This window comes from Opisthocomus hoazin, chromosome 1, assembly GCF_030867145.1.
Source record: "Opisthocomus hoazin isolate bOpiHoa1 chromosome 1, bOpiHoa1.hap1, whole genome shotgun sequence".
Classification (NCBI taxonomy): Eukaryota; Metazoa; Chordata; class Aves; order Opisthocomiformes; family Opisthocomidae; genus Opisthocomus; species Opisthocomus hoazin.
The window spans coordinates 137,098,764-137,125,302 of NC_134414.1; the positions used below are offsets into that span (position 1 = coordinate 137,098,764).

The window sequence follows — 26,539 nt, forward strand, 5'->3', positions numbered from 1 at the left end:
TGGTAAGTACCATTGTCATATAATAGCCTGTGTGGAAAATGTATCACTACCACAGTAGTTTCTGATGCTGTGTGTTTTTCTTCGTCCTATGTAGTACCAAACTCTTCTGGAATTCTTGTATGCAGATACTGCTGCAGTATCAGCACAACTTGTACATCACTGGGCCACAGTACTAGCCAATTCTTTTATGGTGCTTCTTTTCTTTTTCCCCTCTCATCCTCCCAGAGTAAGGAGGGTCACTGGCAGGCAGAACCTACAGGCCCCTAAGGTCCCACTGACCTTTGTGTACAAAATGTACAGTAATACAGTGATAATTTTGGTGGCATGATGATGCTTTCTGCATATCCGTATCATGAAAGATTCAGTTTCTGTTGTTCATAACTGATTATAATACCTATCAAGTTTAATATTAAAGTCTATCTCTTTCTAGAGATAGTCATTTAACTTCCTTTCAGGGATGTGGAGTAAATGAATGTAAGTGACATTTAAAAAAATCCCTATTTAAAAGTATCGGTGGTGTCACTGAAGTGGTATTACAACTCTCAGTAAGATCAGTGAAATGACTGCTGCAAGAAAGAGCCAGACAGGCTTTAGAGTAATTTGTATTAACATGTAATGTGATGGAGCACGGTTCGGATTTGTCCTTGAGTGTGTGGGTTTGTGTACTAGTCACCTTCCAGCAGATCTATAGACTAAAATAATTTTAAGATTCTTTCTATTCTCTCATTAAAACAAAGCCATCTGTCCAACTTGTCTAAATTTTTTTTTAGATGCCTGTGGTATTAGTCTTTTGACTTCTAGCTCTGCTAACTGATTTGTCTAAAGTGACTCACATTCTGACATTCTTCAAGCATCCTGAGTTTCCTGACATACTGTTTTGGCAAGTGGTTTGATTTATTTCTGAAGATTTTTATACTAAATGATATGGTGGAAAGTGGTATGATCCTTGAAAGATTCTTAGGCTGGGGGTAAGGAGGAGGGTGAGTGAGAAGGAAGATGAGAAGTTAAAAGGTTTGAGAAAGAAAGAATATACTGAGAATAAGCATTCTCTCCAAAATGTGGAACTGGCTTTGATCAAAACCTGCTGGTTGGGCTGTTCCAACAAAATCCTCTCTGTGCTAACAATTTATTGCCTGCTTAGGAGTATATGCTGCAATAAACAATGGGTGTATGCACAAGAAATTTTTTTTTTTTCTGTATTATTATGTGGTGAATCAGGATACAGATCTTGTGTCCTCGCTGGAAAGGTAGTATTTCAAGTTAGTATTTGGTAGGATTTTATTATTCTACCTGAGTAGAATTTTGATTAGAGATTGCTATCTCAGTAGTGTTAAGCACTTTTTATACATAAAACTGAAAAAGCCTTTGTGTGTGGGTAGATGGTTCTTACCTTTTCTTAAGCCTATCTCTGAGGCACTGATAACACTGGGAGATTTTTTAATAATGCTTCCAGTTCCTGCTCTTTACAACCTCTGCTAATTGATTTGATTGAAAAGATAATACATTTTGGTGACTGATCATAAGATATTTATTAGAATCATAAATCAGTCTTCTCCTCTTGTATTGGATTTCAAAACCTACTTATTTAAATCTGATCTTTTGGTACAATAGGAACTGTATTTCCAGTATTTTCATCAAGTGTATTTTCAAGCAGCTTTCACACAATAAATTCTTCTGACTTCATTCCTGTTAGTTGATTGTCAAGATTTTGCTGACTCTTGCCTCTTTATATGTGCGGAAGGATTCCTGATAGAAAAGCATTTTTGAAGAATGTCTTTGCAATGATGAATCGTAGGAAGAAAAGGGGGGGGGGATGTCTTGTTCTCTGCTGGTCAAAATATTGCAAACTGTTCACTTTCATAAAGTGCTGATATTTCTTCCGCCCTCACAGAAGAATAATTCAGAAGTAACAGTAGCAGAGGAGCAGTGTCTGTGCTCACATGGTTGCTGTTATTGCTTAAACCGATGTCTTTTGCAGTGTCCTCATCTAACATGGAAAAACTTCAAAAGCTCTAAAGCTTTTTGAACTCAGGTAGATTTTATTCCAATCTAAAGATTACTGCTATTTCACTTTCAAAGCCTGGTATTTTTTTCCCCAAAAAACACTAGTATCTAGATCCAATAGCTTGTTATGGTTATATTTTTGTCAATACTTAGCCAGACATTTAATTCAGCACTTCTCAAATATCGTTTATGCCATATAAAATGTTACATATTCTCCTGTAGTATCTTCTGGTTTCATAAATGCAGTATTCTCACAGCTATACTAGTAAATTCTGTAGTTGCTCAATATACTATATCTAATTTTAGCAATAAATTAGAATTTTACAAGTTCTATTAAGAACTTGCATATAATATAATATATTATATATATATAACTTGCATATAATAAGCATATTATTGTTTCTAAACCATCTTGTTTTCACATGTTTTTAATTAAGCTGTTTCTTCCTTGCAGTAAGATAAGAATTTATTTGTATTGTAAACAAACCCACAAACATAGGAAATTCCATTGTTGAATTTCTAAATTCTAAACTACTTCTAGTCCTTTTTGACCAGAAGTTTTTGAGGTTTTAGGTGTTAGTGATTATATTTCTTTGATAAGGCTTTCTTGCACAGGATATAAACTACATTTTTTATTATCAAGTTAACATTGTGCTTTTTAAATATCAACAGCAATAAAAAAATACACGACTGCAAATTATTGTTACTCAAGAAAATCCGTACAGAGATTCTGTCCTGCGATAACATCCTGTAGAAAGGGAATGTGTTTTGTCTCCAAGCTCAGTGGATTTCGTCGCAGGCTGTAGCCGTTTGCCCTGATCATGTCGCAGTCTGCTCCAGCTCTGGCCTCTGACTACCACCCTGTTTTGTCTGCAGGTGTCCTCACAGAAACATTGAAATAGGGATTATATTAATCTTTATTTAGCTTCTTTGGGGAAAATGTGTACCCCTACCTGGCTTGCCTTCTGCCTCGTCGCTCAGATCCAAAACAGCCCATCTAAGTCTAATAGCTAATACTGCCTAGTTGTTAAACCTGTTAAAGGCCCCTTTCTATCTAGAACGGCAGATCGCCCAGCCTAATCAAGACTTTCGGTGTAGGTGAATAGACCCAAAACGTCTGCTCTTTTTCTGCATAGCAAAACAAAATCTGTATTTCAATCCAATTTTTAATTGTAATTTTGGGTTAAATAAAACACTGAATTAAAGAAAACAGTGATGTTAAAGAATAAAAATAAAACTGTTGTGGGAGGGAACTCAGTGTGGTTATACTTGTGTAGCTGGTGGGTGTGTTGTTGTGTGCGCAGATACATATGCTGGCATGCAGTCCTCTGCTTTAATAAATTGTAGCTAACTCTGAGAGGTCTTTCAGGTTTGATACTTCTTGGTTATTGCTTTTTTTCAAACATTCTGCTTTTTTAAGCCACTTTGCATTCTCCAAAACGTTCGCTTTGCCATGACTTGTGAGTTGCCATCAAGAGCTTGTGCTGCCAGACTCTGCTGGCAATTTTCTTCCTCCTTGCCTTCATTCACACAGAAATCAGAGTATTCTGTATATGTATGTCCATATGTGGTTATATCATATGTCTTAGGAAGAAAGCAAAGACAGAGTGGAATTTCTCCTTTGAAATGTTGTGTTTGGAAATCAATTTTCTCTCACCAACAGTGATAGAAAATGGTCTGTCTTTTTTTTATTATTGTTATTATTTCCCATTATGTAGTCAGTAGAGCTTAATCACCCTTGACTAGAAAGGCCTGTTAGATTTAGTGCTACAAACTTGACTCTGAACCAGGAATCCTAACAAAGCTTTGCTGTGCATTGTAATTTTCTAGGAATGAGAAGAGCAGGATCTTTGCATTTGGTATAGCTTTTCTTTAAAATAATTCAATTTCAGCATTTACATGGTTTTGGATTAACTCTTTTGATTATGTGTAGTTAAAATTTGATATAGAGCACTTAAATTGAAGTGCCACTGTGAGGTGGCAAAACAAACCACTCAAGAATATTTAGTCATTATCTTTAATAACCTTATCAAAAATTCTATGGCAAGTACAATACAATTTCCATTTTAATAGATACAGCATACTTTTATACTTTAAGTTTTAATTTTGCATCTGCATATAGAATGACTAAAACTGTTTGGGCACAAGTTGTTTTGTCTCTTGCATGATTTTGTCCAATTTGTTTTGAAATTGGGTTGTATTTGGTATATATTGCATACTTTAAATTTCTTTTATTATTCAAAAGTATTTGTGAGGGTCACCATAAGCAGCTTTGCAGCTAGCCTGGTGGAGGCTTCCGGACTTTTTTCCTTCTGGATTTTGGTTTAGGTTTGGGGGTTCTAGGGCACTGAGTTTTCTGAGGCTTTTTTGTTTGATTTTTAGATTCAGCAAATTTTACAATAATTTTCTGCGTATATATGTCAGCCTGTTACTTTGGTTTACTTTTTCTATAACAAGGTTTCCAAAGGCTTAGGACTGATCTGTACCTTAATCAGTATTAGCCTATAAATATGTATGTGAAGCCATAGAGAAGGGCTGACATTTGCTCTCCTACATCCAGTATGCTGTAGTCAGGGTCTTGGATATATGATGCTGAGTGGTTATCTTACAAAAAGTCGGCATTCTGAGGAACCAGGCTCAGCGGACGTTGTGCCATGTATTGCAATTTTTCCTGCGTGACCTCTATCCCATTTGTGTCAGGTTCTCTCTTGTCAGTTATGGCTACGCTGTTACGCTGCAGAACAGGATGCGTAGCACATTGCGGGTTTTTGGACTGGATGAATGTATGTGACCATTAGGTTTCCTTCCCATGTGGCAGGGTCGAGAGAGATAGGGAGATTTCTGGTTTTATCATCAGCTCCTTTTTTTTTCTTGGGTCTGTTGGGTCTGAAGCCCCCATGTGGATGTGGACTAAGTGATGATGGCCTAAAAGACAGTCACTGTGGTTTTCAAAGCTAGTGGTTCCTAGGCCTCCAAGGAAAGAAATAAACAACCTGGTTGCTTGATCAAGAAAAAATATTGAAGAGAAAGCGCAAAATTATTGAAATGCATGGAAGAGTACTGCAGAGAGGAAGGGAACAATCTGCTGTCCATGTCTGCTGAGAAAAGGACAGGATATAATGGGCATTAATTACTAATGCAGGGGCACAGCTTCAGGGACGCAGTAGGGGATTCATTTTGATCACAACGGTAGTTAACCGCAGAAATGGATTCTCTGAGGAGGTTATTGCATCTCTGGCAGGTTTTCAGAACAGCTTATACCCTCCACCACATTTCCTTTGCCACGCCTCTCCATATTGCAGAGTGGATGACTTCTGATAAAGTTCCTTGCCCAAGCAGCCAGCCAAACTGACACCGACCTGACCCACTGGGCATGTTGCAGCAGTCATGGGGCCAGGCTTCGCGAGGGCCCTAAGTGCCGTGGCTTTTCACAGCTAGGCTTTCATAGCAGATGGAAAAGCCCTGGGCTTGAAATTTCCTTTGTTTCTCAGTGAAGAGATTATGGTGTTGTTTCTGGTTGTAAATCATCTCAATGTTGTTGGCATTTGAAGTTACTTTACATCATTGTAATAGTAACAGTAAGAACAGTAGAATAGGAAATAACCTAGAGACGCTATGGTAAGCCACAGTCTCCACTAACTGCTCAGTTTGTCACCGCATTTCTTGTTGCGTAGAGGACCTGTTCTGTACCTAGAAAGTCTGTTCCTTATTGCAGAAAGCTTTATTCAAATAAAAAAGAAGATATTAGGAAGCTGAAATTATTTTTTCCTGTATTTAGCAAAATCACAGCACTTCTGGTCTAATGGGCACTGCAAACTCAAAGATTTCTGAACAGCAAATTCTGCATGGCTGTAGTAAAACATTTGGCACTAAAAAAGCAGGTGTTCCAAGGAAGGACATTTCAGCATCTTCTATAAGGTTTTCATATCTATTTCAAAGTATTCAGTCTGAACACTGAACTGTAAAATCCACAGATTACTCATGGAGGAATATAATTGTTTCCAGAAGTGACTTGTCCATAGTGTTATGTTCTTTTTCAGTTATGGTGGAGATAAGAGTGTGTGTGCTTGTTTTCTACTGTAGATAAAATAAAAGCCTTCTCTTTTTCTGCTTCCTCTTAGAAAGGAGATGTAGAGAGATTTTAAAGGTGAGCAAGGGGCAAAGCCCAGTCCGCTTGCGCTACAGACACATCAGAAATAATGGCAACTGGTCCTGAGAGTAAGGAGACGATTCAGCCCGCCTACTTTAATCCATCCCTTTAGGATGCAGTCTGAGAGAGAGTGCTTCTGACAGTGGGTGTCCTAAGCAAATAGATGGGGCATGCCCCTTGCCCAGGAGGTCTGGTAGAGGATATGCGTAAAAAGTTGATTGTTATGGCAAGAGGACACCCAGTTTCTATCAATGGTGTTCGAGTTCCACAGAACACATTCATATTTTATGTTAGGTCTACAGTAAATAAAAAGTAGGACCAGAAGGGCCAGAAGCCCAGCACAGCTGAGCATCATAGCCATCGGGGGCTCAGCTTCCAGGGGAGACACAGAATCACAGAATGTTCAGGGTTGGAAGGGACCTCTGTGGGTCATCTAGTCCAACCCTCCTGCTGAAGAATGCTGTTCCTCATTATACCTTGTGGCCACAGATGCAGAAGACATGGATGGATGGATGGGCTCGGTCCTCTTAGACTGATTTGTGCCTACAGGTTACGGCCTCAAGCTTTCTGCCGAGTGCTACCATCACTAGACTCCAAAAAGCTAGTGGAGCTGTCGTCATTTAGACTGAACCATAATCTTTGTTGGATCTAACCTTTGGTTTCCCCCAGAAGTTTAAGTGGAGTTTAAGGGTGTGTCTGCCTAAATCTGGTCACAAGAGCTTGCAATGCCCTGTGTCCCTGGAAAAAGCGGTGGGGGGAGGTTGTCGAAAGACTGAGGTGCCTTGCGAAAGAGCGTGTCTAACGGCCAGGAAAGGCCTGGGAAGAAACAGAGAAGAGCTTTGCATGGATGCATGTGAGCTGCTGGCGCCCAAATTCCAGCTCTGTTGGGCTAGATAGAGTTCATGTGTGGTTTTTGCTTGGAGTACATTTTCTGTCAGGTTCTAGCAAGATGTTGCGATCCACTTGTTTTCTTCCAGGAATCTGCAAATATTCCTTTTTTTTAAAACAACCAACCAAATGAAAATTTTGTTCTTCTTACATTCACGGAGTATCTAGTCAGTTTTAATTTAAATGATGATTCGATTCCAAGTTAAGCTAATTTCACACTGTATTCCAGGCATGTTGAATTTGGAGGGTGCATTTTGCACTGCATGCTCAACTTCAGCATTTTCCTGCTTGCTAGCAATTGCTTCAGATCAACATAAACTGGTTTTCTACATCTGAAATAATTTTTGAAACATTTTTGGAAGTGGAACACACCATTGGGTGGTTCCTGGTCCTTCTGTGGCAGAATGGAATAGGTAGGGGCCTGTTGTGTGTAGATTCCTGGAGGAGAATATAGGAATTTTCTCAGATTGTTCAAGTTATGTGATAATAGCTGTTCCAAAAGGTTTTTTTAAAGCAAAGCTTTTCTGACTACGCTTCAGTGACATGAGCAGAGGATATATCAGAGGGGAAAAAAAGAGCCCTTTGAAATGCTTTCACTTGCTTTGTTACAACATCAACTATTTTGACCTTGTTATTCAGTGCACCCAAGTTTTTCTTCTATAATGTCTTTTGTCTCCTTATTCTTGGGTACTTCCACATATGAAAGTTATACAGCACACTATTCTTTCCCAAACCATCAATGTTATGAAAGACACTTCAGCAGAATGGATATTTTAGGTTGGGATTTTTCTTCTAGAGAATTGTGATGTCTTTGATTAAAGAACATATGTCCAAACTTACAACATACATCCAAATTGAGCTCTTAGTGATCTGAGTGTGAAGACAGTTTGCTTGTGTAAGTCAGGGGAAGTGATTCATACAATTGAATAAGGAAGTTTGATAGATTACTTACTGTAAAGGTCTCTTGCATTTTTATTCTTTTATAAAAATGTTTATTTCTACTTCATTTTCAGTATGAAGAATAGTTCTCCCCTAACAGCTCCCCTCTGTTTTTAAAACATGCTGAACTAAAACGTAAGCCTGAACTTTTCCATATTCTGGAAATATCAAAATAAAGATCCAAGTCTGGTGACTTGAATCTATTTTCTCTTTCAGGCCTTTATTTGCCATTGTTCACATCAGTCTTTTGTCAGTATAATTCTGTGAGGCCATTCAGGTTACGCTGCTGTAACTGTGGCAGCTTCAGGCCAATACATTTCAGAACTTTTTCCAGGGAGGGTCAAGCATCCCTCAGCTGTGAGCTCCATGTAAGTGCAAACGTAGCCACTCTGGTTTGAATGCTCTTCACACCGTATATTCACAGGCTTTTCAACGTAGTTTTAGGGAAACTTACTTTAGTTGATCTGATAGGAAATCATTCACAGTAAAATTCCACATTATTATTGCATTGTTTGTGCTTAAGAAAACTTCTGCTGCTTTCTAATTAATTGCTCTATGTGGAATGCAGCTTTAAAGTAGTGCTATTAAAATGTGTTTGAAGATGTTTCTAGCCATGTAAATGTGCAGTGTTCTTCAACGTGTGAAACCCCTGCAAGCATTGCTCCTTGCCCCTTTCTTCTCTGTGTTGCTGAAGCATTGCCATCAGTAACATGGTTTGGTCTCAGTGTCTCTATGATGTTACCGTGTGCAAATTCATGCTTGAAGTATAATTCCTTTACTGTGTGTTTACACCGGCATTCAGAGCTTTGCATGCTTTCTTGACTGTGTAATTTTAAAAGTGACAGATTTCTCTTAAAATTTTAAAATGGTGATCCTTAAACTGGCAAATGTTTTAATAGTTTCTTTAGCTTCTGTTAGGTCTGATATTTGGGACTAAAACTTTTAGAAATACCCAAGTGAGGAGAATATAAACCATTTAACTTTGTTTCCAGAATAGACTGGTTTCCATATCAAAAAAAAGTTCAATTTGTATGTGTTTTATAAGCAGATCAATTACTCGGTGTATTAAAACCAGGAAAGGACCTATAAATGGCATCCAGGACACTGACAGTCAATTGCAAAACTCTTCAGTAATGGATGTAAACATTTGCAGAGAAAATGTTGGTCTTTGTGACTGGTAGTTTTTTTTCATTCCTCATAACAAGAGATACTTTTATTTTCGTGATTCCTAACTTCAAGAAGAAAATTACTTTATGCTTCTGTGTTAGTGCTAATTCCAGTATTTTAGAATAATTACAATGATACTTTCTTGGAAGAGATGATAGGTGAGGATGTGTTCCCCGTACAAAGCCTTTGCTGCAGCTGAGAATAGAGAAGTCGGAACATTCCCCTGAAGATAGCATAAATGTTTTCATTAATATCCTCCCTCTTTTTTTTTTTAATTCCACAGGAAAGTAAGGAAATTCCAGTTTTATTTCCACTAAACAAAAGGAAGTTAAAAAAAAAATCTCTGCAATCTTTGCTCTGTAAAGGTGACAGTTGAAACACATGGAATGTTTTGCTGAAATTGTCTTCTAAATTCTCAGAAAACCCCCAAACCCTAAATTAAATCTTCTCCTAGACACCAGTGCACTGCAGTGGGACAGCTCTGTCATGGAAGGAAAGAGCTGGGGCAGTAACTGCTCGGGGCTGCTTGCGTACAAATGTCATGATGACGGTTGGCTCAATTGTTCTTGTCCTTTTGCAATGCATGCGACTTTGTGGCAGTAGGTTACATTTCCAGACGGGCAATGCTTCAGCAATTACATGGAATCAGTACATTCTCACACGACGAGCGTCACTGTACTGCTCACACATGGATGAACAAAGGTAAGACTCCCAACCACTGGCTTCATTATCATCCTAGCATGTGGGTTGAAGTGTCCTGTGTGTTTCTGTCAGTGAGGTTGGTAGCAAGTTCAGGATTTTACAGTTGCCTTCTATTTGTGTGCTGCTGCTCGTAGCTGGAACCTAACAATCAGTCCGGTGTTACGAAGGAAGTTGGTTCCTGAGTTTCCATCTACATCTGACTAACCCAAACCATGCACAGGACAGGGCTGAATGAAAACATTTTGCAGAAAGCAGGAGTACTGTTAGGAGAATAGTGGTGTTTATATCGCGTGGTCTTAGCCCATGGAACGCACCTTTCTGAAATACACTGACTGCAGATCATCATGCTTTTACTCAGAGCTGCTCGTAGTCGAACAGCCTGAATAGCAGCATCTCCCAAATGACAGTCACTCATTAGCTCGCAGGGGACGCTGGACCCCTCTGATGGTGCTCTCGGCTCCTCTGCTGCTAGCTGCAGGAACAGCCTGGAGACCTACTGGGGAAAAAAGAAGAGCCAAGAGATCCAGGTCTGCAAGAGGAAGAGGATGTGGTTATCTGAGAGACGGCTGGGGGGAGCAGAGGGATGCTGGGAGTTGGATATGTGCCTCTCGGAGAAACGGGAATACTGGGCTCCCTCAAAGCAGGAGACAATTTAAAGCAGGACCACGTTTCTGAGAAAGTGTCCTATAGCAGGATGTTCTGCAGAGGAGGAGAAGAGGGGAAGGACAACTGAGGAGCAGAAAAGTGTGTGCCTTTCACGTACAAACGCCCTGTTACTGAAGCAGGGAGTCCAAAGAAACTTGGTTTGTCCTAGGTTACAGGGAGTACCTGGAAGTGATCCTGGTTCAGAAAGATGTAGCCAGCATTCTTGTTACACTCATCATCCGGTGTAAGAAAAGGAAAATATAAGAGAAAACCCAGAATATGGCAGTTGGGTTAAGGATGGCTACAGATTGGCAGTGTTCATACAGGTCAACTTTTAGAAGATGAGACGTCATTTTAAAACACAGCAGTCATGCTAGGAAAGGACATGGCAAGTTTTTTAAATTTCCCAAAGACAGTGCTTTTATGTTTCTCTAGGATACAATGGAGTGGTTTCTAAATAGAGAATTTGGGGTATAATCTCTTTGAGAAGGGGGTCTCAGGGAATAGGCCTAAGCTAATTTTTATCGTGAAATCTAGGAAGAGGAGCCAATAAAGTCACATAGTGACTGCAGACTTTCATAGGTTTGGGTTTGCTGTTCAAATATGTTTAATGACATCAAATTCTGACATCTGTCATGCTGCTTTTTAGAATTTCAGTTTGAGTAGTGTGTTTAATAGAAAAAGCACAGTATGTTCCCCAAAGTGTCCCAAAGATTTTATCTGTTAGTGTCAGTTCTGCAAAGACGTATTAGTTAACTGTACTGCACAGGAGTGAGGAACATTTCTTGTTAATTTAGGGAGGGAGAAAGCTTGATGACACATGCAAATGGCACATCATATATTTTAAGTTCTGTGTATGTCGCCTACACTAACTGCATTTGTCCTTTCAACATCTTTCTCAGTTTGAGCACCACCATATTTGAATTTCATGTGACTGTGATATTAATACACCTGTTAAAGAGAAAATGAGTTACATAATAACATATTTTAAAAATTAGGTACCCTCTGGGGGGGAATATATATGTATGTTTGTGTGTGTGTGTGGAGCCCTGCTGATGTCTGCCTTGAAATTGCTGTCTTCCCGTTCTTTGCCCGGCAGCTGTCACTGTGCTTAGGAAGGAGCTGGGCCAACCAGTCCACTGCAGAAGTACAAAGTGCTTGGGGTTATGGGAGACACTAATTCTCAAGGTATTAGAAGCTGTGTTTGCACATGAATAAACGATCCTGGTTTTACAGAGATATATTTAGCAGTACTGAGCCAGAACTAGAGAGCTACAGCAGTGCCTACATGAAGAAGGTGAAACAAGGTGAGGAAAAGGCAGTGCAGAGTGGAAGTCAAGTAGACCTAAATTTCTCTTCCATGAGAGTGGGACTGAAGTGCCAGGGACAGCTGTCCTGCGACGCTCCTGTTTGACAAGTTATGGACGCCCTCGAAGAGCAGGAGCTGGGCCAAGTGTGAAAGAGCAGCAGCAGCAGAATCTGCCCCCATCCCTGTGTGCCAGCTTGTAAAGTAGCATGTGTAGTAACGCTTGCTGTGGCTCCAGGAGTGCTTTGCCATGATTCTCTCCAGTCTTTCCCAGGTAGCTGCTGTGGAGAGGATAATTTCAGCAGTTCACACCGAGTCATCTGGATAGGGGAATACAGTGCTGCAATACGTTGGCTGAGGAAGAGATTCACCAGCGAAACTGCTGCTTCTGGTGGAGAGCAGGAACCATATATACAATACGAGGCTTAGCCCAGTTTTAAGTTGGAGTACATGGGAAAGTCCTTTTCTAATGTTATTCTTCAACCATGGCAGAAAGTATTGCTCTTTTTAGACATTTCTACTGGCTCTGAAGAGACAGCTCTCTCTTCTGACCTGTAAGAAGGATAATTTCATACCAGACACAGGTCTGCTTCATAATGATGGGTTCAGAAGTGAGTCTTTTATCTCAGGTCCAATAGCTTCAACTATTTCTCCATCTCCAGAACCTCCTGGTCCTCCAGTTGTTATCGCTGCGGAAAGGCATGTGAGGTTTCCAGTGATCTAGCCCTGTCTTTGACTCCAGGCTGGTAGACAGCAGCACAGGCACAAATTATTTTCAAAGACTGTGCTAGCAGCCACCCCTGCTCTTCTTCCCTCTGCCTCCTTTGCCCTTTGGTAACTTCTTTGCCTCGGTGTGCTTTGTAGCCTCCACTGTGTTGCCACCGACAGCTCCTGCTAATGCCAGGAGCTCCCTCGCACGCCTCTGTGCTCCCTGCCTGGCCCTAGGCAAAGCTTAGCAGAGATCCTTACCCTACAGCAGGCAGACCCTGCTTGTTGTCCTCCCTCTCTGAAAAGTTCAGACCTGTGTGTTTGCGGTGAGGGCGATGCAGCTCTGTCTCCAGCTGGCTCTTGCTGTTGCCTGCTAAAACTTAGGCTGAAAAATGAACTGGTCGGTGCTGGCTCACGATGCAGTTGTTGCCAGGGGCACAGAGCAGGTTTCTCACTTTGCTCCCTGGGAAGCCAGAGTAGATTTGTACCCTGAGACGTTTTGGATGCTGGGATCAGTTTAACAGTGGGTGTCTTTTGCCCAGAGAGCCGTTATTAATGGCTTGACAGGAAAGGATGGCTGTGAACACAGTGCTAGAACGTCCTTGCGATGGAAGCAAGAGCAGAGCAAGGACACATGCTCTGAAGTTGGTAATGGCATCTCCCTTCATGTCCTGCAGCGATGAGATACATGGATTAATTTGAAACGCATTGGTAACATATGGGTCTAAAATTATTTCATGCTATTTAGAACAAGTCCTTTGAGCTAAGACTGCTGTAAATTCTAATTAGTCTATGCTAATCTCCATAATAAGCAGCTATTTCTAATGCAGATCTAACTGATGAGGTCTGACAGCATTTTCCACACTTATTTATACACTGGCAGCAAGCTGGTATCGTGCTAGTATTAGAATGTTTGCTCAGGTTACGAAAACTCTGTGTTTTCTGTACTCTGCAGGGAGTTTGTATTCGCTGCAGGCTTGTGCCTGTTCTAGGATCACCAGTTTATGCCTGTTTGCTTGTATTTATTTATGCAGAAAATAGGGAGAACTCCTTCAGCCGTTCCCGAAGCTCCAGCGTGTCCAGTATCGACAGGGACTCAAAGGAGTCAATTACTGCTTTGTACTTCATGGAGTCCTTCGCCCGAAAGCACGACTCCGCTGTGTCCCCCTGCCTCTGGGTTGGAACGGGCCTCGGTATGGTCTTAATCCTCTCCCTCAATCTGCCTGCCAGCGACGACTCACGGCAGTCAGAGCCGGTCATGGTGTCACCGAGTGGTAAGAGTGCCGCTCTTTTCCTGTTCGTTATCTGTCGTGGTGCAACAGGGGGAATGACTGCATGATTTTCTACGGCCTTTCGGGCAGGAGTTCCTCAGTACACGTGTCGAGCCGTGCTCACCCACTGCACGGAGGGCACACAGGTATAGAAAGATGCTCGTGAGGGACCCGCAGCTTCATGAGCTGAGGTGTCACTTTGGTTGCGCTAGCTCTGAGGATTCGCTTGTGTCATGGGCAAAGTTACATGTTTCCTGTGAGGAGAGGGAGATTAGCCGAGTTCCTTCGTGGTGTGAAATTGCAGTCCTGTGTACAGCCCTGCTGCAGTTCTGTCTGGGATGCTGTGAACAGTTTGGCCGCCTTGCTATCAGAAAGCTGCAGAGAAGCAGAAGGGGGTTCAGGAAAGGAAACAAAAACGTTGGCAGGTTGATGTACCAGGAGAGATCCTTGGCGGAGTGAGTGACAGATGGTGTAGCAGAGAGAACGGAGGGCGGGGAGAGGTCAGGTCTGAGGAGAGGCAGCATGCGCTTAGTACCTTTAAAGTAAAATAATGACAAAAATCAGAGGATGCACAGGAAAAGTGGTTTCCTCCCCCTGGTTTGTTTAGAAAAACAGTGCTGGAAGGTCACCAGAGTAAGGAGACCAATTTTACTACTGGGGAATAAATATCCTGCTAGTATAATGTAGAGATAAATGACAGCCTATCTCTACGGTATTCAACAGCATGCATTATAGACATTATTTGATAATGGCTGCCTGAGATTTCTTCAGTACCGACAGCCTGTTTGTTCACCTTCTGGTGTGGTCAGGAAGAACTGAGCAAGGAAGGCTCGTCGCCTAAGCCAGATTAACGCGTTTGCTCTGTTTACAAAAGCTGAATGTCAGCTGCGCTGCCCATGTTAGCAGCACTGACGACCGACTTAATTGCGGTGCCAGTGAGAGGAAATTACGTTTTGCAGGCACAGTTCTGACACTGAAAGGAGCCGTGCTGACCTTCGCATGCTTGGACTGCGTGGGGACGTTGACACATCCACCGTATGAAGTATGGCGGGACCCACACAGTGCTGATGACGCTGAAAAAACAAGAAAAAGGAAACTTGTCATGCATTCCCCTTCCTCCTCCCAGGATATGGGTGATCATCAATTTGCAGTCATTTGTTCAGAAAAACAAGCCAAAGTCTTCTCATTGCCTTCCCAAACATGTCTTTATGTCCACAACATCACCGAAACGTCCTTTTTATTGCGAGCAGATGTGGTCACCCTCTGTAACAGCGTCTGTCTGGCGTGCTTTTGTGCCAATGGGCACATCATGACACTGAGGTACTTATCTAACTCATCTTGTGGCAAAACTAAACAAAGAGGCGGCGCAGTGCCGTCACGGTCCCCTTGTGTTTGCTGCAGAGTGTCTGACGCTCTGCATGAACTCCCTGGCAGGGGCATTGAACGCCCTGGCTCGCTGCTGCCGTACCTTTCCCTGGGCTGTCTCCACACGGGGAGTTAAGGCAGCCGCGCAGCAAAGCCAGCCCCTTTGCTCACAGTAACGTCCCACCCGTGACAACTGATGGCTGGCGATTTTTAACTATCGTAAAAGAAAAACTATCATAATTTTGCTCGGTTATGGTCGGTCAGGCATAGAGGAGCATAGAAAAGTTCGGGCATGGAAAGGGTACTGTTTATCCGGTGTGAAGGGGCAAGTCCCACTCGTGCCGTTTCAGAGGATTTTCTGCGCAGAGCACCTGGTTTCCCTTTCACGCCATCTCCACCGGCGAGCTGACCGTGTGGTAGCCGTGTCGCCGCGCCCTTGCCTGGCCGCACCCCCTTTCCCCGGCCACGCCATTTAAATTTTGGAAAGTGCTGTCCAAAGCGGCGAACCGGGAGAAGCTGGAGGACAGCAGTGGTGCTGCTGGAGCCTTTGTCCGCAGGGTGCAGGCAGGGCCCTGCCGTGACGTTTCCCGCCGTAACTGAGGGCAGCCCTTCCCCTGCAAGCTGCCCAGCCATGAGCCGTACAGTGTCACATGCGGACCCCAAATCCAGACGGTAGCAGAAGCCTTGGTGACGTGGTTCAGTGGTGGACTTGGCAGTGTTGGGCTTACGGTTGGACTCGATGATCCTATGGGTCTTCTCCAACCTAAATGATTCTATGATTCTGTCATTGAGGCGAGGCAGCTGAAACGTCTCCACGCAGGGAAGCAAAGTATGACAGGAAGGCAGCGTGTTCGTGGCAGAACTTGTCAGCTTAGAGCTGCGCTGTAACTATTCCAGTTATGAAAAGCATAAACTTCAATGGTGGTTTAAAACGCAGCCACAGAGCGGGTGCGTGCTCCAGGTGCGGCAGCGGGTAGCTGACCTCCGCGTCTGCTTCTCCGCAGCTTGCCCAGCCTTCGCCCGCTGCTGGACGTCAACTATTTGCCTGTGACAGACATGCGGATAGCGCGGACCTTCTGTTTCACGAACGAAGGGCAAGCTTTGTACCTCAGCTCTCCCACGGAGATCCAGCGGCTGACGTACAGCCAGGAGATGTGCGACAATCTGCAGGTAGGGCTCAGACCTGTCTGTTGGTGCGGGAGGGCCAGCGGCCTGACTCGTCGCGTGTGAATCGCCACGTGTTTGCTGCTAGACTGCTCCAAAGAACAGGCCGTGCCAGGCTATGGTTTCTACTCAAAAGACAAAGTTTTAAATGGTTAAATAAGTCATACTGGCATTATCAGAGATTGTAAGTTACTGTCAAACAGCAAGCATAAATGTTAGTGGCAAAAAAAAAGTATTTAGCAATTTTAAAAAGTATTTTAATTTAATTTTAAAAAAATTAATTTATAAAAAGTAAGCAATTTTAAAAAGTATTTTAATTAAAACAAATTTAATTTATAAAAAGTATATAGCAATTTTTAGTCTTTCAAGCAAAGGCTGTGCTGCAGACACAGGACAGATGAGTTCCTCTCCACTTGCCCTGGCTGAGCGATGCCAAAGCAGCAGAGCGGGGTCAGCAGCTCCGTTACCTCGCTGCTGTGCCCCAACAGCTGGCCCAAGCCCGCAGCCTGTCCGGCCGTGACTGCGGTCTCTGCTGGCTCGGGACAGAGGCCGAGCTGTGCCCAGACGGGGCCCTGCACAGCCTGCTTCCCTCACAGTCCTGCCGCACGGCAGCCCCGCTGTCAGAAATGACTGAAGGGACAGAAGGAGAAGCTGCAAATGGACAGCACCTACAGCTGTTGGTACCAGCACGTGTCCAACCACACAGCAACTGCCTCAGTGAAAATACAAATTCCTTCCCTTAGTTTTATAATTTTTTATTTTATCTCGAAAAATATCTTAATACCTGCAGCTTTTAGTAGCACATGAGACAAACCGATGTGGTTAGTATCAAAAAATATGCTGTGTTTTCATATATTTTTTAACTATTTACCATTGTTGTTACTCCCCTTCTTCCACATGAGGAAAGCATCTAGATTTGGGTTGGGTTTTTTTACAGTGAAAATGCAAATTAACATGTCATTTACTGAAGAGGAGGAATTGTGAGAGGTTACAGGGAGAAACATGAGTAATAAAAGGGAAAAAAAAGAGGGTGAATAAGTTCTACGTTATATAATTAGCAGTGAACTAGGATAGAAATATAAAAGAAATAGCGCTGCCAGGAGTCATTAAGCCCTAGGGAACAACATGTGCGGAGCTGCTCAGCTGGCATCTCAGCACTGTCTGTCCCGAGCCTGAAAAAGCACGGTGACAAGTGAGCACTGCACAGCAGCTTTTGCACGTCGGGGAGATTTATTTTGCAGGGAACCAATGTTAAAATGATCAAAAGGTTTGATGGGTGTATCTCAGAAGATGGACCTATAGTGAGAGGTGGTTACAAGCTAGATTTTTTTTTTTTAATTAACCTTAGTAGCCTCATACGACACCCAACCAAAGGGAAACACAGCCCTTGCTCCGCTGTACGGCCGGACGGCGGCTGCTTGCATCTTGGCTTGTACGCGAGGAGGACAGCAAAAGGCTCGCGCGGTCGTTCTAGGTGTACAGACAGCAGACGACGCGGTATCCCCTGTGGCCTGGGAAAACAAGCCAGGCTGCACGAGAGCCTCCCCGTCGGCTCGGAGGGCTGCAGCAGTGTCTCTCCCCGGAAGCAGGTGGCTGCGCAGAGGAGCAGTAAGTGGGAGTGAGTGGCAGCGCCAGCCCAGCAGCGTGGCAGTTGTGTCTGAGGCTCGGATGAGCAAACGCAGAGCGGAACAACAGGGCAGCAGCTGTTCTCACTGCACAGCCTCACGGCTTTGAAACACTAATGGGAGAGTCCGCTTTTCCTGGTGCTGCTGCCAGTAAATCTGAGCCTGAGATCTGCTGGGCTGACTGCGCCAGGATCCGGCACCACGGCTGTGCCTTCAGACCTGCTTATTCAGCATCACTGACGGCCCTGCCAACAGGCACAGTAGCAGGGTGGGGAGGCAGAGGTTGTATGGAAGGTGATGGGATTTTGTTTTAAAAAAACAAAAACCCCCAAAACCTCTACAAAAACCAACCAACCAAACCACCAGACTCTTTGAACTGCTGGAAAGCACTGAACTCAGGTGTGCTAGAAAAAGAAACCAGAGAGTTCCTGCCCCGCTTGCCTGGACAATCACTAAAGCAGAACACATCATTAGCAACAAATTGTTTATTATTTCATTATAGTGTCGCCTCTGCTGTTTCTAAGCAAAATGTGATCTTATCACTGGTATTTTCACTCTGTATTGCTTATAATTTTTTTTTCTCTGTGGTAAAGAACATGAGACTAGGCAGTGACAGACCAAGTCCCTTTGAAAGCGTGAGTGAATCTAGTGAGGCCAAGTATTTGCCTGTCATGAAATACAAAAGTTAAGTACTCAATACTGTTCCCACAACAGACCCTTTTAAAACTGATTATTAGATCCAATGCATGTGGCTCGTTAAGGCAAATAAAGAAAACACCTAGCACTGCTTTCACCTCACTAATTTTTCACATGGACCTTTGTCTGACTTTGCTAGGACATGCTCGGGGATTTGTTTACTCCCGTGGAAACACCAGAAGCCCAGAACAGAGGCTTTCTCAAAGGACTTTTTGGAGGAAGCGGACAAGCTTTTGACAGAGAGGAGCTTTGTAAGTAATTTATTGGGGTACGGGGGGTGGTTTCAGAAATTAATTCATGGGATCCCTTGCCCTTGTTATCTAGGAACAGAGTGGTACATGAGATTTAGCTCATTGATGAAAAAATAAAGATGACATCGCAAAGAACCAGAAGGGTCCTCAGTTGACTTCCCGTGATTCCTTCACCTTGGCAGCTTCTTTAGAGCAACTGAGGAGGGGGGCAACGACTGCACTGTAGCTGTGCCAGCGCGCAGAGCAACGTCTTCCATGCGTGCCAGCTGCACATCAAATGGCATCCCCACTGCCAGACTGCAGCTCAAGGACGAGAAGCGCTGACAGAGCCACGGCCAGGAACTCATTCCTGCCTGTTTGTCCCTCTCTCTGTTGCAGTTGGTGAGGCCACGGCAGGAAAAGCCTCGCGCAGCCTTGCCCAGCACATCCCTGGATCAGGTGGAATTGAAGGCGTGAGAGGAGCAGCTGGAGGAGTCATCGGGGACTTGACTCGTGCACGCATTGCCCTTGATGAGAGAGGACAGAAGCTGGGCGAGCTGGATGAAAGGACTGCGAGCATGATGGCCAGCGCGGAGGCATTTTCCAAACATGCACACGAGGTAGGGGCCCTGCCACCGCACACCCGGAACTGAGAACCCACAACCCTGCAACCGAGCCTTTGCTTCCCTTTGGGGAAGCCAAGCATGGTTCTCCCCCTTCACCCAGGGGTGTTGTTTTAGACATGCCCTTTCTCCTGCTCCCAAGCAATGAAAATGCTGAAAATAAACTTCCATTGCACACCCCTTCCTTTCATAAATGAGCATCCATTGTATAGCCTCTGAACTTACAACATGGCACTTCTCATCTCAGTAATTCATTGTGATTTTTTTTTAAGCCACTCAGTGCAGCACACCTGTGCAGCAGGGCAGCAAACAGGTAGGTGGATGTGTGTGCAGGAACCTTTACAGATCTCCTTGGGAAGAAGAGGAGAACATTTCCAGTACAACACCGTGGTAGTTACATAGACTAGGGCTTGCCTGGAATAGACAGCTTCTGGGCTGAGAGCTGGAAATGGAAAGCTCTTCCATCCCACTCTGGTAAGGCTGGGAATCAACTGATTTTCCTTGAAGATAAAACAACATTAAAGAATACTTCCCAAAATGCATATTATTATTTAACATGCATCACCTTTCTGGACAAGACCTTTACATTTTTCTTGGCTTTTGTAAGCAAGAGGCAAAAATAGGCAGAAAGAACATCCCCTGAAATGCAAGAAGTATATATTCAGGGCCTATCTATCTACTGTGCTCCATAAATAAGCTTTTTTCTGTAGGAGCAAAAAGCAAGTTCCTGGTTGTTCCCATACCTCTGTACTTTTTGCAGAAGAAAAGTAGTTAAAGATCCTCAGGAAAAATCTTTTCATGAACAGCAATAGGAAGTAATCTCTTTTCCCCCCAAACGTAACAATTATGAAATTAAATACAAGGTCTCAGTGGAGTCAGGACCTGATGACACTGTTAGTGAAAAGTACTGCATTGCTCTTCCTTTTTTACTTACAAAGTCTGTGACAGTTAATGGGCCTAGGTCATGTGTGATACCTCACATGCGGAGCAGTGGTTTATATCCCTTTGTTTGTTTCCCATTTCTGTAGGTGATGCTGAAATACAAGGACAAAAAGTGGTACCAGTTCTAGACTTTCAAAGAAGCTGCTTGTGGCTTTATTAAGAACACTGTTCAGGGAAGTAACATTCACTCCCAATCTACCAGTCATGGGCCAGACACAGTTTTTGCTCCTAGAAGATGTTTTCCTGTTACTATTATTGGATTCATCCCAGTGGGAGTCAAGGAGAAATTTTACAGACTGCGAGACAGAAGCTAGAATCATGTGGATCTTATTCCAACAGCTGGCTCATGGGGTAGCCGATTTTTTTTCCAAAAGGAACTTACCCATCACTGTGGCATGTAGTTTTCCAGAAGCTGTAGGTATGAACTGTGGGGAGTGCGTCTGGTTTAAAATATTCCGTACAAACTCGAATGTTAATGCACTTATAAAACGTTGCATGACTAATTGACATATTAAAAAAAGAAAAAAAGGAAAAAAAAAAAGACAGCATGTTGTGACCGAAGAAAAATGGGATTTATTTCTATTCTGAGCAAAAAAAAAACCCAAACCAATTAAATGGCAAAAATCTTTATTTTTTAAAAGCGACATTACAAAAAGCCAGTACATTTCAAGCATGTTTGCTACTGTTCTCAACATAAAAATGAGTTGAGCTGCATTTTCTTATCTGCAATTTATTTCCCTTGAAAAGCCTTGCTTGAAATCAGTGCTGTTTAACTCCTACCAGAAGAATAAATAACTTCCAAAATCTGCCCAAATTTACAGATTTTTCAAGTAGCTAGACAGGCACTATCTGAAATGTCATTAAAACATCAGCATAGATGGTTTATTTGCAATTCAGAGCACGTGACATGTCATCCTTATCTGTACGTTTTAAAATGTGCTCGAGGTTCATCTGGGTTGTCCTTGAAGGGGGCTGTGGCATTTTTCATCCCCGTGGCGTCTGTATCACTTGGTTGCCTTATTTCTCAGTAGCAGGAGGTAGGAAATTGCTTCTTCAAGTTCGGAAAGGCAGGATGGGAAACCGCAGGGCTACAAATGGCAGAGCCCTGTCAAGTTCTGCTCACAGAAGCTGCTTAGCAGCCTGCAGAGCAGCAATTTTTCTTAAGTGGTCGGTCAAAGCTGTGTGAAGGAAACAGCCCAGTGACCCCTCCAAAGCTGGGGAGAAAGAGATCACAGCAGCAAGACGAAATGGTGGGCCAGGGGAGGAGCAGGAAAAACAATTGTCAACACACAGCACTGAATTGGCACATACATAAAACGACACCACAGGTGCGTGGCAATTGATTTGCTGCTTACACTGCTAGAAGTAATTTGCTCCTGCTTCAGAGTGGCTTGTTTGGTTTCTACAGTGAGCGCTGCAGAAAACTCCCCATCCTGCAGCTGCAGAAGGGAACAGTAAGTAGAACCTATGACCTGTCTACGCGAAGAGACTCCGAGTCCATGAGCGTGCTGCAGTCATGGTAGCCTGCAAGAGCCTCGCTGCCACACGGGTCAACTGTTCAGTTAGAAATTTTCCCAAGATTGGCTTGGAAACAAGGCACTGGAGGCTTCTTTTCATGTGCCTGGACACGGTTTCAAATTAGAAAAGGAAAGTGAGGAAAAGGTGGAAAAGCAGAATTTAAAATTTATCTACATGAGAAGAGTGACATCCTTAGTCCCTTCAAGGAGTGCCAGTGGACACGGATGCAGACAGGCACCACCGCCCTCCTAGATCTTAACTTCACTGGTGTTCATGTCAGCCCAGTGTCCAGACGCTCTCTCGCAAAGATGCCTTTCCCGTATCCTTTGTTTTCTTACGATAAAATGGAGCCCAGGAAACTGTAGAGTTCAGAAGGCTTCACTGTCATCCCAGCTGCACAAGTTAAAGGGATGGAACAGGTTCGAGGTGTTAGGTTTTAAATTCACATTGTAGCACAACAGGAATTCCATGCTTTACAAGATTTTTACACTTCTCTGTGGGCAAAATCAAAATGAGGGCCCTGACAGATCTAGCCTAACTGGGAATGCAACACACGTTCCTCTCTGTCACAGGAGAAACTGCACTGTAGAAAGGTACTGGGAGAAAGGTCAGAGCCCAAGCAATGCCTGGGTTTCTGCTGAGGGCTGAGGAACTGGAGTTGTCCATGAGCCAAGGGGGTGTCTCTGCGTGTGTGTGTGTTTGAGGAAACAGCAAACTCAATGCTCCGATGCCAACAGGAACTGGGCTGGGGGACACCTTCCTGTGGCCAGGTCACAGAATCGGCCACTCGCATGTCCGAGGAGGCACCGCTGTAGCCAGGCATCTGGAATGAGGAATAAATGAGAACAACATTGCAGCAATGCTCTCTCCTGTTTAAACGTACATTCACCCTGCCTGGGCTCTGGCCCGTACGCCACCACCGCCAGTCACAGAATCACAGAGTGGTAGGGGTTGGAAGGGACCTCTGTGGGTCATCTGGTCCGACCCCCCTGCCGAAGCAGGGTCACCTACAGCAGGCTGCACAGGACCTTGTCCACGCAGGTTTTGAATATCTCCAGAGAAGGAGAGTCCACAGCCTCCCTGGGCAGCCTGTTCCAGTCTCTGGGCGACAAAGTCACCTGGGGCAGCAGAGCATCCACACCCGCCAGCCAGCTTTACCGACCTCACTCCTCCTGCCGTCTGTGTTCACAGAGAAGCTGAGCAGCCCCCATCAGCGGCGAGCCGAGGCCGCCCCACCAGCGTTTGTGCTGTACCCAGCTCTGCGCTTGCCTCCACATGGAGCTGCTGCAGAGGGGGAGGCCGTTGCCTGTCCCAGCGCGGCACTTACGCACCCACAGCAGGGGCACGGGGACGACTGGTGACACGCCGTCAGCCCTCAGGAGCGCAGCCCGGGTGAGAGGCAGCCGAGGGGCTCAGGCAGCCGTGGGCTTGCCTTGGTGACGAGGAGGCTACCCGTTCTGCCCAAGTTTTTGGCCGTACCTCACGTGGGTGGGTAACACTGCGGAGCCCCCATTACCCCGCGTTCAATGGCAACGGCTGCAGGCTGGAGCTAGAGCCCGCTCGCTCGTTTAAGAATCAAATGTAAAAATTTAAAAGTGACTTCTAATTGCTGATCACTACAGCACGCCCAGAGAGAAAGGTGTCTCCAACAAGTCTTTTACACAATGCCCGACTGACTTTGGCTGCCAACAGTCTCGCTCTAGCTTAACACCAGGGGGGAAAAAAAAACTGCCTGCATTTGCATTTTCATGCAACAGAGTAACAGGAATCTAGCATCCCTCAAACTTACCATTTTTAATACTAAATTTCTAAGCAACTTTTCTCTAGCGTTCCCCATCAGGTCACAGCTGTGTCTTGCTTTCCACTCTTACATATTTTACATATTTCCAGACAGTTACAAATTACTATTTCTGTTAAGTTCACCACTCGTGACTCTAATTATCAATTTTCTTGTAGTCTGTAGAGATCTAAAAAGTTGTATATGTTTGTATATAGAACATTCTATATATATAAATATATATGTAATGTATATGTTGTATAAGTTTGTTAGTGCACACCGTTAAATGCTTTCTATCAAGATTTACCATGTATGTGGAAAACACAACTTCACTTAAAAACTTCAGTGAGGGGGGGAAAAAATCTTGCCTGGTTGATTTACTGTGAAATGAGGGGGAGTGTGGGATTGTTGAAAGGCCTGACCCGAGCGCTACGACAGGCCGGCAGCGAAAGATAACGGTGCGGCATTCCAAGCAACGAGCACAGCACCTGCCCTGACGTGCTGCCAGAAAAGCGAGGCCACGGGCTGGCGCTGGCTGTTGAGCTCATGTGCTTTCACCTTTCCCACTGAGACAGCACCACCTCCAGCGACAGCCTAAACTCAAAGGTACCTTCAACATCACAGTCCTCAGTTATAATAGACCAGATTGCCTGGAAAGCTTAGTCCAATTTAAAATGCTTTTTGTTCATTTGGATACCCTGTTCCCTCACATTCTTCTTCACAGGAGCTCTCCATCACAACCACATCCAAAACCAGGCACGCAGAACTTCCAACAGCACACGCACCCCTCTGGGTTTGACCAGATGTGTTTAATCTTGTGCCTGGAGCTGCAGATCGACAGAGTATGGAAAGAAAATACATTAAATTAGATTATTTATATGTTTTCAGAGTTGGCAAGTCTTCAACGAAGTACAGGCTACTTTATATAAAACTAAAATCCATTCCTAGAGTTTTAATTTAAGCTTCAAATCTTGAATTAAAAGACAAGATAAAAGAAAATTTCAGAATCAGGTTTTGTTTTGCATAATTAGCTGTTTTCTAAATTTCTTTTACAGTTCATTTATGTGCACCAATTAGGCACTCCTTGTAGTATCAGAATGAAGCTTCTCATGCAAATATTTAACAGAATGCTCTGTTTACTACATATATTGTATAAAATGATCACATATGGAGATTCTCTAAAACAGTTTACATAGTCCTTTTACAGAAGCCCTTTCACACCACAAGGTGTGCATTGTGAGGAAGATATGCACACAAAAGTACCATTTTCAGTATACAACCTAAGAAGGGAAGAAAACATTGCAGCTTAAATAAGAGCTGTGTTCAACCTCAGGACTCCTCCATTTATAAACTGTGTGTGTTGGAACAGAGGCAGAAAACCAGACTTCAGTTAATTACACCCCTTAGACACCCTGGCCCCATACATCATTTTCCATAACCTCAAGGTGAATTCAGGCTTGAACGTTTTTTGGCCTTGGTATGGTCTTAGTAAGAACACACTCTCTCTCATTAAGGAACTACGTGTGGCCATTTGTAGTCAACTCTTCATCTTAGGTGTATAAGCAATAGTCACGTAAACGAGTGTTTCCATTCATGTGTTTTGTTTTGTGATTAAATCAACGAACCAAACATTGTACTTTTTTAAATAGCAACTGATATTCAGATTCAGTGTCAAGGAAACGTGGACAGAGTATGTGTGGGGTTTGTTAACGAGTCGTTACCTGTACCTCAGGACGACGGCTAACCTGGGGTGAACCACACACTCCTGCGCTAACCACGTCCTGTTTCCACAGGTATCCTAAATCAGCGTCACAAAAGGAGAACTAAGGCATCTTTAACTGAGGCTGTTTTGAGTCCCCAGTAACAACCAAAAAACAGAGGGAAAGAAAATAAAGAATTGATATTAGTTGGTGTAGATCTCTCTTTTTTTCCCCAACCTCTACTCCTAGGTTCTTTATAGCATTCCAAAGGTGCATGGTTTATGTAAAGCCTTTGGATGGAGTTCATACTACTCACTCACTCCAGAATACAGAAAATGCAGCTGGGGTGGGGATGGCCACTTCTCTACCCCCCCTCCCTCTCCCCCTACCCCCCTCCCTCCAGCAGCTCACACAGGGACGAAACCTGGGCCCCAGCTCACGTTCCTCCGCTTTATGGCAGGGAGCTCCCACAGCGCTCATAATCATGATGCCAGTCCCCAGGAACATCAGCCTCGTACCCAGGCTTCCCAGCTGACTACGAGCGCCCTTCGTGTCACCTCCACCTCAGGTTAAAGCAGTCACCTACAAGCTGAAGTCTCAGAAGGGCAGAAGCGAGCTCGTTTAAGGGCACTTCGCAACGTGACTGCATGGCTCTGCCAGCAGAGGCTCAAAAACATCAGCCGGAGCTACTGAGCTTCCAGCTCCCTCTTTTCAGCTACGGATTTACAGGAAAAAAACAGCAGGAAAAATTCAACAACTCTGTTCTTGATGAAATGCAAATAGCATGGGAGAAAGGCAAGAGGATCAAACCAGATCAGTGGTTGTCACCTTTTGTCCCATCCCTCTCCCACCACTCCCCAGCCACAAGAAAGTGCGCAGAGCACTTCCAGTACGCGGGGACAGAAGGAAAGCTGCCGCAGAAAGACCAAGGCAAAACAAGCTTGTGGTCACGTGTGAGGAGAAGCACGGAGCAGCTGTATCAAACGTCAATGGCAGGAGTTCCTACTACCGAGCCCGGGGAAGTTCCGCCCCAGGCCAGGAGCAGGCGGAACCAAACTTTAAGTCGTTTTGACAAGAAAGCAGATATGAACCGAATGGAAGAAGGCTGCTCGGCAGCCG

At 44.0% G+C, this 26,539-nt stretch overlaps 1 protein-coding gene across 8 annotated transcripts in view; it reads left to right on the forward strand.

Annotated features, from left to right (window-relative positions):
* Nucleotides 1-25,626, forward strand: part of STXBP5L (syntaxin binding protein 5L) — a 216,253-nt gene extending 190,627 nt beyond the window's left edge. For 3 of the 8 annotated variants that reach the window (XM_075437392.1, XM_075437406.1, XM_075437416.1), the window contains 7 exons: nt 9,749-9,850; nt 13,544-13,783; nt 14,740-15,100; nt 16,150-16,315; nt 18,770-18,881; nt 19,260-19,480; nt 20,512-25,626. In XM_075437392.1, coding sequence (XP_075293507.1) covers nt 9,749-9,850; nt 13,544-13,783; nt 14,740-15,100; nt 16,150-16,315; nt 18,770-18,881; nt 19,260-19,480; nt 20,512-20,553 — 1,244 coding nt within the window. In that variant the 3' untranslated portion in view covers nt 20,554-25,626. The remainder of the gene's footprint in view (nt 1-9,748; nt 9,851-13,543; nt 13,784-14,739; nt 15,101-16,149; nt 16,316-18,769; nt 18,882-19,259; nt 19,481-20,511) is intronic. The other 5 variants (XM_009941563.2, XM_075437433.1, XM_075437442.1 and 2 more) reach the window with 2 other exon arrangements.
* Nucleotides 25,627-26,539: the final 913 nt, after the last annotated feature.